At 40.9% G+C, this 14345-nt stretch overlaps 1 protein-coding gene and 1 pseudogene across 2 annotated transcripts; one reads left to right on the top strand and one right to left on the bottom strand.

Annotated features, from left to right (window-relative positions):
* Positions 1-781: 781 nt before the first annotated feature.
* Positions 782-1387, bottom strand: LOC308417642 (small nuclear ribonucleoprotein G-like; annotated as a pseudogene). Its single transcript has 2 exons — positions 1351-1387; positions 782-969 (listed from the first exon to the last, which is right to left on the bottom strand). The product of its transcript is annotated as a small nuclear ribonucleoprotein G-like (transcript).
* A 1793-nt stretch (positions 1388-3180) lies between these two features.
* Positions 3181-13494, top strand: PSTK (phosphoseryl-tRNA kinase; the record flags this gene model as incomplete). Its single annotated transcript, XM_080913308.1, has 6 exons — positions 3181-3396; positions 5550-5841; positions 6076-6274; positions 9645-9720; positions 10215-10308; positions 13279-13494. The coding sequence occupies 6 exons, from the start codon at positions 3181-3183 to the stop codon at positions 13476-13478; spliced, it is 1077 nt and encodes a 358-aa protein (XP_080769434.1). The 3' UTR covers positions 13479-13494.
* Positions 13495-14345: the final 851 nt, after the last annotated feature.

The following is a 14345-nucleotide window of genomic DNA, read 5'->3' as shown; positions in this document are numbered from 1 at the left end:
CACAGCACCAAGTGCATCTGAGAGACACCAGTTTTTCAAGGTTCAAACAGTCTCTCTGCCTCTTCTGATTAACCCAAACAGCAAAGGCCTTGCTGAATCATTTCACCTAAAGCCATCACAAAGACTTTATAAATTGCTACATCTTCCCCCTTTCTGTTTTTGTTTTAAAGATTTGTTTATTTATTATATATAAGTACACTGTAGCTGTCTTCAGACACACCAGAAGAGGGCATCAGATCTCATTACAGATGATTGTGAGCCACCATGTGGTTGCTGGGATTGAACTCAGGACCTCTGGAAGAGCAGTCAGTGCTTTTAACCACTGAACCATCTCTCCAGCTATACCCCCTCCCTTTCTGTTTTTAAGCAGATTTGTTAGAGATAACAATTTTGTTGGAGATTTTGGAGTTGTGCAGTAAATATGGCCTTTTGTCTAGTTGTCTATCTAACAGTTTTATGCAAATAAAATCAGAATACATTTCAAAGCCAGTAAACTTCTAACAGCTTACACTTCCAAATTTCTTGAAGGAAGTCAGGACTGGAACTCAAACATGGCAGGAACCTAGAGACAGGAGCTGATGCAGAGACCATGGAGGGGTGCTGCTTGCTTTGGTTTTTTTTTTTTTTTTTTTTTTTTTTTTTTTCTTTTCTTTTCTTTTTCTTTTCTGAGTATCACAAAAGTTTATTTATAAAAAAGTTCCATATGAAAATGTACCTGACCTAATTCTACATCACAATCAAACAGGCCTTTGGGGAGGGATGTGGACACACTGCCGACCAGTTAGACTCTTTCCAAGGCTTCTAACTTGATGATGCTGTTTCCTCGATGACCACCATCCAATGTTGCTCTGTTGCCCGCTTGCTGCCATCTCCCCACACTCATCAATCACAAGTATTCCTTGTACACGTCACCTTTTAACTTCAGTGATAACTTCTTGTCCATAAACTTCTTCAGTTCGGGAGGGTGGGCTTTGGTACAAAGGCGAAGGAGTGGGGTGCTGCTTTCTTATAGAACCAAGGTCACCCACCAAGGGATTGAACCACCCACAATAACCTGGGCCTTCCCCCATCCACCACTAATTAGGAAGATGCCCTATACACCTGTCTACAGCCAGATTTTATGGAGGTGTTTTCTTAACTGAGGTTTCTTCCTCCCCAGTGACTGGTTTACCTAGAGCTATATAGCACAATGGGTGGCTGACCCTTGGCAAGTTAACATAAAGTTATGTTCCTAAAGCTTACAGATAGCATAATGCTTCTTGACTTCATAAAATTTGAAGAATTTCAGGAATGCAGATCCAAGAGTGGGATGAGTGTGGGGTCAAGATGCTTCCTGCTCCGGAGGAATACCCATGTTAATGTTAATGCATTTGTTCTGTGCTGTCATCCTGGACACCCACTGGCTTTATCCAGACTGAGACACATTACAAACTTTAGAGCTTATCTGGGGGCAGTGGTTTCATTTGCAGTGTTGGAAACTGTGGAGCCAAGGAGTGAAAGATGGCTGTGATTGTTAATGTTGCCAACCTAGCATGATCTAGTATCACTGACAAAATGTGCTTCTGGGCATGTCTGAGTAAGTTTCTTTTTTGCTTGTTTATGTGAGAAACTTTCTAAATTGGGGTGACTAAGGTGGGAAGACTCCAAATGTGGGCAACCTATGGATTGGGATCCTGGACTGAGTTAAGAGCAGCCAGCAATTGGAACACCAGGATTCATCTTTCTCTCCTTCCAGTGGATACAATGTGGCAATCTACATTATGTTTCAGCAGACAAGATTTTCCTGCCATATCTCACCGTACCCTTGAACATCAAGACAAAACAAATGCTTAAACTGCTTTTTGTTGGTAATGAGAAACATATATATATATATATCCTATCCCCAAATAGCCATGATTTTGTTGCCTGAGTAAACAAAAAAACTTGTGTGGGTATGGAGAAGGAAGAAGGATAAAAACAAATGGTTTAGGATATTATCTTGTATTGGGCCAATGGCAAAAATGTGAAAGTGCTTTTCCTCTTCAACTAGAAGAGAGATAGAGAATGTGTGTGCACTTTGTAATCATACATTAAAACAGACCTAGCATCCGATTGTCATTATCATTTGGGTTTTGCTTGTTAATTTTTGTTGTTTTGGTTTGGTCTTTTGAGAAAAGGTCTCACACAGTAGCTCTGATTGGTCTGGTATTCTCTTTGTAGACCAAGCTGGCCTTGAATTTACCATGACTCTGCTAACTGAACCTCCAGAGGTGCGTCCCACCCTGCTTATATCAGTTGTAGCTCACTTCAGCACACACTGATTTTGTTCTTGAGTGTTGACCACAGTTTGAAAACATCTCTTATGAATAAGAAGTACCATAAAGGTATTCAAAGAATCTAAGCTTATTTTTCCGTACAATACACACATGCACACCTTTTTGTTTGGTAGTTCATTGAGGTCTATTAGTTTGTTGGATTGATTTTTAGGAAGGGTAAGGAGTTTGAGACGGTCTCTTGTAGCATAGGCTTGCCTCGAACTCTTGCTCCTTCTGTGTGCTGCTGTGCTTCTGTGTTCGGCTCCTTCCAACTGCTGGGGCTATACCGCAATTGCCAGCTCCCTAATACCTTTTTTTTTCTTTAAATTTGAGTTTTCTGCCAGTATGCATTGGGGATAAGGGTGTGCCTTTTCTGTCCTTATTTTTTTGCACTAGCTGCCGCTTGGCAGCACCAGGACTCAGTAAGGAATATTCAACCCTTGCACCCTTCAAGCCCAGAAAGAGAAATATGCTGCCCTCGCTTCACCTCCTGCTGTTTGATTTCCCGCACTTTACCCTTCAAAGCCTTTCTTGAGTAATTTCTAGTCTCTCTTTTGTACAGAGGACACCCTAATGGCTTGAAGGTGGGGCAGAGATGATTATATCTGGAGTAAAGCCAACTCTGTGGCCCTTAAGGAGTGTCCAGAAAGTATGAAAAGCGCCAAGGACATCTGGGACATCTGGCCTAGGGTACTAGTGTCAGGGGCAGCTGACACTAGTCATTCACAAGGTCCAGAAGGCCACCTGAATAGCAGCCTGGACCAAGGCATCATCTCCGCACTCGCATCCTCCCTTGTTCCTCCGCAATGTCGCCAGAGGGCGCGGCATGGTGGGGCACTGCGCGTGCGCACTGGGCGCAAAGGTTTCTGGAGACTGCAGCAAGGGCATGGGAACCGCGGCGGGTTATGGGGCCGCTCGCTGCGGCGGGCGGCCGAAGCTGGGACTGTGCGTCCTCTGCGGCTTGCCAGCGGCCGGAAAGTCGACTTTCGCTCGCGCGCTGGCCCTCCGGCTGCGGCGGGAGCGGGGATGGGCCATGGGCGTTCTCTCCTACGACGAAGTGCTGCCTCTTTCGCTCCCGGACGGCGCTGGCTCACAGCCTCGGGTCAGCATCGGGTGGAGGCGGACATGTTCCGGTTCGGTTGCAGGCTGTGGGGTTGTGGGCGGTAGATGGCGAGCCGTTCTGGATCCTGACCAAGCAGTGCCTGCGTGGGAGGGGGAGCCTGATAGGAGCCGGAAGTCAGGGAACCTGGTTAGGTCCGCTTTGTAGAACTGTGATTCAGAATAATGTGGTGCTGAGGTCAGGGTCATTGCTTCGTAGAGGTGTTTATGCCAAGTTTGGTACGTTCATATATTACATATTCTATGCAGTGGAACTTTAAGATACGGCCTAGCAGTGTTGCCTGGGTTAGTCTCAAACTCCAGGGCTCAAGGATCACCCTGACCTCTCCTGTACAAGAGCCCTAAGGCAGAGTAAAGGTTTTAGTGTACAAGGTGGACGTCCTAGGCAAATACCTCCTGATAATAATCCCTTTGCTAGTTTCTCCGTAGGGTATAGGGTCTAGACAAAGGGAATCTTAAAAAGAAAAAAAAAAAGGTTAAAACCGATTTTGTAGGACTGGAGCTCTGTACCATTTTGGAATTCCCCATGAGAATAAAGAATACAAGATACAAGATAAATAACAATTGCTAGGCCTCTCCAGGAAAGTTTTACCAAATAAGGCCTGGTCTGCCACCAGTTTTAGAAAAAATGGTGCTTTCTTGGTTGACAGCTAGATGGAGTACTAACCTTGAATTGTGCCAACTGCATACTTCTTAATCCCTTCATTTACACGACAGTGAGGCTTACCATGATAGACGTACAAGGAAGCCATCCACATGGCAAGAAAGTCCAGTGTCCAGTTGCATACTTACTCTAAAGCAAAAGTCTTCGGAAATCTTAACTTGTTACACTTGATGGTTAGTGCTTGGGTGTAGAAAAGTTACATGAACTAAAAGGCAAATAGGATGACTACATTTCTAAGTACATACAAAGTACACACAGAGATAAGTATGTACAAAGACTCGATGTATTTGGCATGTGGAAAACTTGTATATTTCTTCATCCAACTATGCTGCTTCTGTGTTGGTCATGAGGACAAATAAAACGGTATTGTTATTGGGAGTGACTTATATGATAGTATTCGAATGACTTTGGAGAAAGATAAAGGTTATTGATGAGGATTGTTTTCCCTTCACCTTTATTACTGTGTTATTTATCCTGCCCCCCCCCCTCGGGTTTTACTTGGTCAGTGTGATTAGAAAATCTCCACCCTTAGGAAGTGGCACACATTTCCTTCTCTGGGTTAATCTGGTGTAGTTTTTGCTGACAGGGCAGGAGTAGGGCTCTTCTCCTGTGCTTTTGTAGCTCCTCTAGCCTGACTGCAGAACCACTCTCCTCTCCACCATCAGTGGAAACACAAGACCTGTATTCTTGAGCTCCCTATCTCCTTCCTCCTGTTTCTGCCATCTTCCCCAATCTCACAATCCAACTAGTTGGTCTGAGGTCTTCTACTTGACCAACGGACCTTAAAACAAACTTCTCTTACTACTGGTATCCTGTTTCATTTCAAGAACAAACCAACATTGTCACAGCTTAGGTTGTTTTAATCCAGCAGGATGTTGATCATGGTTCCTTTGGTCTCCTATGTAGTAAAGGGTTTTCATTCTCATATAATCATTCATTCATTCATTCATCCATCTATTCATTTATTTATTTAAATTACATTCATAGAACACCTGTAAGGTGTCAGTCAGCCTCTGTGCTGGAGGCAGGTGGTCTGGCAGGGAGAGACATGAAGGCACACAGAAGTACCCAACTGATACAAGCCTGGCTAGAGTATGGACAGCGTACAGAATAAGGCTGGATAGCCTTCTACATGACTGTGTCTGACTTCACGCAGCCCTGGGGACTTTGGGAATATTCCAGGGAGAAAGGAACTATAAAGAACTGCACGTGTGTCAGTTTTGTGACCTGAAATTTTAAACAGGAAGAAGATGGCAATAAAATAAGATGACTGGCCAAAATTCGGGCATGGTGCCACATGCCTTTAATCCCAGCACATATAAGGCAGGGGTGGGTGAGTCTCTGCGAGTTCGAGGCCAGTCTAGTCTACAAAGTGAGTTCAGAACCGCTAGGGCTATTACACAGAGAAACCCTGTCTGGAGATAAAAAGCCTGATATAAATTGCAATCCTTTGTTGTTGTTTTTTTTTGTAGCCATCCCAGTGGAAAATGTTCCGACAAGAACTGTTAAAGTACCTGGAATGCTTCCTCGTAGCGGTCATCAGTGGGGCTCAGATGTCTGCCCCACCCAACAGGACTGAGGCTGTGTGGGAAGATTTTATAACCTGCTTAAAAAGTCAGGATTTGATCTTTTCTGCAGTGCTAGAGGTCCAGCCTTGCCACCTCTTAGCAAAACCTGCTGTTTCTACACCTTTGTTTTTGGTGTTAGATGACAACTTTTATTACCAAAGTATGAGATATGAAGTCTACCAACTGGCTCGGAAATGTAATTAAAACATTTTTTTTCCTTACACGTGGAAACATCGATTCACATATATCAAAATCACAGCTGCCTTTAGTGAGATTTTTAAATTGGATTAGGTTTATATAGATTTAGTTTTTAGTGGGTATTCAGTATTGCAAATGGAGTTTCTCCTGCATCATCTGGGACTAGTATATATTTATTTCACATTTCTGGAGAGACAGACTGGTAATTTGGTAACTTTAAAACTGTTTTCAGATTCACTAGGCTTTTGCCAGCTCTTTTTAGATTGTCCCCTGGAAACATGTTTGAAGAGGAATGGCGAGAGAACCCAGCCACTGCCAAACGAGACCATCCAACTCATGGAGAGAAAGATAGAAAAACCCAACCCTAATAAACATGCCTGGGAACACAACAGCCTCGTAATTCAGAGTTCAGCATGTTCTTTGGAAGCCAGGTATTCCACTCTAAGCCATTTCGATGCTTTCCTGGTAGGTACCCTGGAAAACATAAACTGTTTGGGGTTGACCATTCTCCCACAGGCTTGGGGAATTGTGTGGTGGAGCCAACTAAACCAGGAGTCTGTCCAGGATCACCAAACTTTTAACAGCTAACATTTGGATCCAAGTTTTTTTTTTTTTTTTAAATAAATGTCTTCTTTTAACTGTTCAAACTGTAATGTCTCGGGCTGGGGAAGATAACTCAATGGGTAAAGGGTCTGCTGCACTGGACCTGGAGCTCAGATATGTAAAGTTGGACATAGCTACTCACATCTATAATCCCAGCACTGAGTGGGTGTGGTGCTCATGACTAGCCAGTCTGTTGAGAGACCCTGTCTTTTGGTATTCTTGTTAAAAGTTGCCTACTAAATAGGATGTTTTCATACTGCTTTTACACAGTTCTGTGAGCTCAGTGGTCAAGCACCTGTGTAACTTGTGCAAAGTCATTGCATGAAACCTAATATTCCTTAAGAAGTCTTAAGTTATATTAAACTAATATTGGGTTCTGATTTGTCCTAGAGCTCTCTACAGTTATCCTGCCCATGTGTATGTGAAACTTACCATACGTGATATATCTGTAGAATTTTGGAGCAGTACATTTTTTTATTAGAAATTTCATGAATGATGGAAATGTTCTCTGTTCTGTCCAGTATGGGGGCAGCTAGTCATGAATGTTGTTGAACACTTAAAAGTATCTAATGCAAGTGACATGTGAGTTGATAGTTCATTTAATATGGCCTCATATGGCTACAGACTGTGCTGTTAAACAGTGTAGACCAGACACATTGTGCACATTTCTTTAGTTTAATTTTTCAGCTAAATGTTTTTTTATATAATCACAGCATTTCCTGACTTCTCCTACCTCCTCCCATTGCCCCTCCATTCCTTTCCAAGTCCATGGCCCCTGATTGTCTTATACATACATAATCCATTTATATACATACAGTATATAGTACAACCTGATGAGTCTGTTGAGCGTGGCTTGTATATATGTGATTTCAGAACTCACAACTTAGTTTGGGGCCTCCATAGGGAAGACTAATTCTCTCTCAGTAGTCATTTGTCTAGGAATGGGTCCCATAAGAATTCTCCCAAGTTAGACTGTCTATTGGTGTTGTCATAATTCAAATCTTATTTAAGAAGCCAGATTGTTGAGATAATCATGGGTATGGCTTCTGTGTCATTGCTAGGAGACAATCTCACAGCACATTTTCTGGTCCACTGGCTCTTATGATCTGTCTTCTACGATGTTCTCTGAACCTTGAGTATAGGAATTGTGTTATAGATGTAACCACTAGGGCTGGATATCCCATAATCACTTGTTTTCTACATTTTGGCCACTTGTAATGGTTGCAATTGGCTGCAAAGAGAAATGTCTTTGAGGAGAGGTGAGAGCTGTACTTCCCTGTGGGTGTACGTGTTTAGAAGGCTGTTGGGAAGTGATGCTGGTTTACTACAGTGGTAGTAGTAGGTTCTCTTCTAAGATCCATGGTCTCACTAACCCCAGATAGTGGGATAGGTTTCCAGTACCAGGCATGTTTTCTTTCTGTTGAGTGGGCCTTAAGTCCAAATAGGCAACTGCTGATTACTGCCAAGAAATGATTACCAGCCACGATTGCTACTGTAGAGATATTGTCCCATGCTGGTTTTAAGCTTATTTAAAAAAAAAATCATTCTTTCAAAGTCTTCAGGAAGATTTCTCAGGACAGATTCTATATAGTTTATAAATTTATTTATAATTTTTATTTTATTTTTATTTATAAATACATACCCACAATAAAATGGAACTAGCACTTAAGTTGCTATTGTCTATACAGTTCATAAAATAAGTCACTGGTGAGGTTTCCAGTTTTCCAAAACAGGGTCTTAGTCTGTAGCCTACCCAGGCTGGCCCCAAATTTATGATTCTCTTTTAGTTTCCCAAATACTGTGTTTGATTATATATAGATGTGTGCCATCAAGCCCAAATAAGGTGTCTGGTTTTGTCATAAAATCCTGAAACTGAGAAGTCACATCACCAGTGGAGTGCTATTCTTTCTGGAGCGCCTATAAATCACTTGGCAGTAAATGGCTGATTGAAGTAGTTTTAGAATGTTGTCAGTTGATCTTCATTGCATTGACACCAGGAAGATTGGGGTAGTAGATAGAATACAGGTTTCTGTGTCACTGCCAGCCCTTACTGTAATCTGCAGTGTTGTCCTAGGTCTTACAAATGTGCTCAAATGACTTGTATATATACAGATAGTCACAGGGCAACCAAATTGAGGTAGTGCCAAGTCTGGAGTCCCATAATGCAAACTGAGAGGTAAATCTGATCAAGGCAACCTTCCCCAGCTTCTATAATGTAATAATAACTACTTAGCATATATACATATTGGCAGTGTTTCTGGACACAATGGTCCATCCTTACAACCCTTTAAGGGTAAAAATTGTATAAAACTTCCATTTTATGCTGGGAGAACTGAGGCCCAGGTAAATCAAGTAACATGCCTAGGGCGTAAATGGCAGAATAAGTGACCAGTGCAGTCACATTCTAGAGCCTCAACTTCTCTGCAATAAGAAAGATCAAGGTGGAGATGTTACATAGAACAGTCATTAGCTTGTAACTTCAGATCTGATCCCTTTACTCTAAGTAAAGCCTAATATCTGCTCCTGACTTTCATATTCTAATAACTACCATCCTCCCAAATGAGCCTCCTATACTGTGTGAGCACGAAGAGCTTGCTTCCAGGTCTGGTGTCTGATGTTGTTTCCCCTCTTGGCTTAGCCATCTAAGGTGGAATGAGTAACAGTACCTGGCTACCCAGTCTCTCAGAACCATTACTTTATTGTCTTCATTTGGCCCCTTTCCAATGTGCAGTATTACGTTTGCTCAATGACTTTCCTGTCTCACTGCATTCCATTTTTAAGGTTGGAGTGGTGGGCACCTTGTTATACTCCAGATTGGCAGTTTCCCAGTCTCAGCTTTACAGTGTTTACATATGAGATGCTTAATGTGTATATGCACTGAGTGAATGAGTTCTACCTGGATTCTCTAGGAACTTTTGGGTAGTGAAGAAATTTGTTAATCCTTACCTAGTGAATAAGAAGCAGCCAGAGGGACTACAATAGAGTTTTAAAAGTCTTCAGTCCAGGGGAAGAAATTGCTTATTGGTATATCTTAGAAAATTAGCCTCTTATGATGGCTTGTAATTTGTTTTGAGCTTCACTTAACATTTTACAAATGGAAGAATAAAACCTAGTTTCATTATTGAAATTTCTTAAAAAAAAAAAAAAATCACATCCTACAGAAAGATTTTTTTATACTTGGTTTCACTTTCTCCGCAGCCTAGAGGTGACTGACTTGTTGCTTACTGCTTTGGAGAATCCCATACAATGTGCTGAGGATAATATAGAACAAAAGGTAAGTATTCTAGCTAGACTTGGTTTGCAAATGAAAAGGAGTAACTTTCTTACAGGGAGACTTTTTGAGCTGATGATAGCAAGAGAAAAGGTTTAAAGGTCTGTTAGCGGAATAGCACTGTGGCAGCTTTTGGCTTCTGACATCCAGGCAGGGAGCTGCCAGGGGCCTGTGCTGGCTGGCCAAAGCCTCATGGTAAATGTTCAGCCATGCTGGAGCCTTTGAACAGGACTTTAAATGGGCCAAGGTGGAAGTATTTATACCGTCAAAGCACAGTAACAACTACATATAGGCTGGAGGAAGTGTTCATCCCTAGAAAGCCAGCTCTTGCACACTTACCAGCACACACTTTATAACAGGACCTGATCTCTCTGGATCTTCTGGGAGATAAAATGACAGAAAACCACCACTGCTTTTCTTTTGGTCCCTTCAAATGAGTCAGTACCTTGGTCATTCCTTTATAAATTATTCCCAGTAACAGTGTCTGTATTGCACAGGAAGCCGACAGGATAATTTGTTCTACTAACATCCTTCATAAAGCCGATGAGACCCTCCGAAGAACCATCTCTCAGACGATGAGGGAAGCCAGAGGTACGTTGACTTCATTTTGGGCTGTTTAGCTGCAGGGGCACTCTCTCTTGCTGCTGCCTTCACACCAGGAAAATTTATTCTATCCAAGTTTATATTGGTGTTTCAGATTAGTGTTTGCCGCTTGGCTGCAGAGCTAGACCACCCCTTGAAACTGCATGTTTTACTCCTTACTGATTGGTCTCTTTCTTTCACTAGACCTTTTCTTAGATGCCAGGGAATCAATTAGGAAGCAGAACATTCTAGGAAGGAGACAGACAAAAAGGAAATTATATGAATACATGTCAGTTCCTTGAAGTAAAAGTGGTAAATTTATTTTTTGAGAGTAATTAGGGTACTGAAGAGGTGATTTAATGGTTAAGGGCAATCCAGGATCAGGTGTTAGACTAGTATGGGATTTGAACAAGGTCACTGTATTATAAATATAAATAGTACTTAAAAGTAAGTAATCATATTTCAGATACATGGTTAACTATAGCTTTTCCAATAGTTGCTTTAGATCTTGAACATTTAACTCCTTGCTATGTTTAAAATTAGTTAAAAAAAAAAAACAGCACATTAACTCCTTTGATGTGCTAAATGTTTTATACTCACTTTTAAAAATCATGTACAGTGGGTGTAATTTTGTAAATAGGAAATGGAGGTTCACAGTGAATCAAGTAACTTTCCCACAGCTGAACAGCTGCTAAATTTGAGGGCCAACCTGGGATGAAGGTGATTCTGATACAGAGCTGTGCCCCTCGACCTCTGTCACCTGCATAAAAGCTGAAGACACTGAAAAACAGTGTATTAACCACAGCATGTTTCTCAAATTCTCTTTATCCATAAGCATATGTTGTAAACTGTGTGTAATGTAGTTTATAAACACAGGCACATGTGAAAACAAGCTTAAGAAACACACCCTCATGTTTAATGAATGCTTTGTTTTCTCATTTTAGAAAAATGCCCATCGCCACTTATCACTGAATTACAATCCAGAAATTCTAAGAGGGTCAGAGCAGAAATGACATACAATTACACCAAAGCAGAAATCATTCTAGTTTTTTCTCAGCCATTTGTTTCTTGTTCTGTCTTATGCCCAAATCATTAACCATTCCCACCTATTGAGAAAACAGACTTTTCTGGAGGGATTGATACTGCTTTCTGAATGTGTGTTTGAATAAAACTAAAATATTCAGTTACTTTGCCATCCAAAGTGAGGTGGCAGCCCACAGATGGTATAAAACTTGCAAATGTCTCACAGACACATAAATATATTTAGAGAAATCTTTACCACTCAGTAACACAGGTAACCCAAATAAAAAATGGATAAATAATCCAAATAGACACCCCCCAAGGGAAATAGAGAGATGGCCAGTATTCAAATGAAAACACGTTTAAAATTTAATGCACAGCAAAATATCAAAATATCAATCAAAATAATGGGAGATAGTGCTTCACAGCCATTAGAATGACCAGAATGAGGGGGTCCAAGACTTCTTAATGTGGACAAACCAGAACCCTCTACTGGTGGAAATATAAAATGATATATGTACTTTGGAAACAGTTAGGTGGTTCTTCCAATGTAGTTACCATGTGGCCCAGCTATTCTGCTCCATGGTGATAGGATGGAGAAAAATTATGTTGATACAAAGCTGTCTATAACAGAACTATTCATAACAGTCAAAAGTTGCAAACAACCCAACTGTCTATCACTGATAAATAGTTAAATACGATGTGGTTGCCCATATGATGGGATGTTATTTGGAACAGCTATAAGACGAGAATACTGACACAAGGGGAACCTTGCAGACATCTCAATGAAAGAGCATCAACATCCAGAACTGGGAAATCAGGTCAGCAGGATGAGAGTAGTGGGTTAGATCAGGGAAGTAGGGTTGAGAACGGTGACAGGGGAATCTAGGTTTTGATTTTAAGTTATGAAAATGTTCTAAAATTGACTATGGTGATGATTGCACATATGTGAATAATGTAAAAAAAAATATTTGTTTTGTTTTTTGAGACAGGTATCTCTGTATCTTAAGTATCTCTGGCTGTCTTGGAACTTCTTGTAGACCAGGCTGGCTTGAACTCACAGACCCACCTGCCTCTGCCTCTCCAGTGCTGGGGTTAAAAGCATGTGCCACTGTGTGAGCTAAGCTATTACATTGTTGGTGGATACATTTATGGTGTATTATATCTCAATAAAGCTAATTTCAGATGCTCAGGAACACTACCCATATGGCCATGCCTAGTAGAACATTTCTGTCATCATAGGAAGTTGCCTGGGACAACTGTTCAAATGCATTATTTATCAGCTTCAAAAAACCAAGTTGTCGGTTTATTTTTTCAAAGCAAAAGATAGTAAATTAGGTATCTTGGCTCAGAAATAACCTACTGTGTCAGGCCTTTAATCCTGGCACTTGAGAGGCAGAAGCATGCCATCTATATGGATTTAGGGTCAGTTTGGCCTATGTAGCAAATTCCAGGCCAGCCTGTGCTACATAATGAAAATCTGTAAAAATTTCTTCTAGGAATCTAGAGAGATGGGTCAATAGTTAAGAGCACTTGCTATTCTTGTGTTCAGTTCCCAGTACTGACATGGTGGCTCACAGCCATCTATAACTCCAGTAATAGGGGATCTTATGCCCTCTTCTGGCCTGTGAGCAGTAGGCATACCAGTGATGCTCAAACATACATACAGGAAAAACATTCAAGTATGTAATATAAAAATAAATAAAATCTTTAAAATACATACCCTTCCAGACTTATCTTTTTCTACACTTCAGAGCAAATTCTAACCCTAACTCCCTGTGGCTGTTATTTTAGAGGCTCTTCCAGATCATATGTGATTTCTTAGCTACGAACTATCATAAATGCCTCCTAATTGTTTATTGGAGAATCTGGCCTGTCTGATGGAGTCAGATGACTGATGGCAGCGGGGGCAGTCCAGACTGACTTATAGCAATAATGCTAATATGTGTTTTGTTTTAGATGAACAAATACCTCTTCATAACTTGAAGCATCTGGCAGAAGAGCTTAACAGGCTCAAAGCAGACATTTTGGAAGATCTAAGACAAGGAAACAGAAAATATCTGTGCTTTCAACAAACCACTGACTTATCAGATGTTATTTCTTCTTTTTGTAAGGAGAGAGATACTATTGTGCAGAAGTATTTTTCAAAGCAGCATTAAACTTTCTGAATTTCTAGTCAAGTGTCTGATTTGGGTAAAACTATTTTGTATGGCTGGGTGTTTTCTAAACCGATATATGACTTTCCATAGAACACACACACACACACACACACACACACACACACACACACACACACACACACACACACACAAAAATCCAGAATGTCTATTCTAAAAGTTCCATTAGCATGCCAGAATTTACTTCAGTGACACAGACATATGCCTCGTACTAGGGTACTATATATAGCCCAAACTGATCTGAATAAAAGGGATGTATTAGTTCCTGGCATAAAGTATGCCAAAATACCTCAAGAAAACCACTGAAAGAAGGAGAGATTGATTTGGGCTCACAGTTTCAGGAGCTGTACATGGGCTGGGGAAGGCATGGCCACTGGGTTGGCTTTCTACAGAGTGCCGGAATCTTGTGGTTGTTGTTTCTCCCACTGTAGATAAGGGAACTGAGAGCTCTAGACCAGAATCAGAGGCAGATAAAATCTTCAAGGACTAGGGACTACTTCCACCAAAGAGGCACCACATTCCCAAGGCTCTACAACCTTTTGAAACAATGGCACCAACTATTCAAATGCACAGACTGAAAAGCCTCTGGGGCACATTTGTCATTCAAACCATAACAACTAGATATGAGTTTCAGAACTATAGAGCTCTTTTGTTTTAAACTTATTATAACTCTTCTCTTTCTATAAGGGATTCTAGAAATTCAAACTAGCCAGTCATAAAATCCTTTATTAACATTTTTATGTACCGTAAATTACTAAAAAAACTCAGTTTGATTCTAGTTTTAAAAGACAAAAAACAAAAGTCATTAGAAAGTGTTATTTTTATTCATACATTACAAAAGCAAAGCAT

Source organism: Micromys minutus (genome assembly GCF_963924665.1).
Source record: "Micromys minutus genome assembly, chromosome: 2".
Taxonomy (NCBI): domain Eukaryota; kingdom Metazoa; phylum Chordata; class Mammalia; order Rodentia; family Muridae; genus Micromys; species Micromys minutus.
The sequence above is the reverse complement of the archived record's forward strand: the minus strand, read 5'-3'. Positions and strand labels throughout refer to the sequence as shown.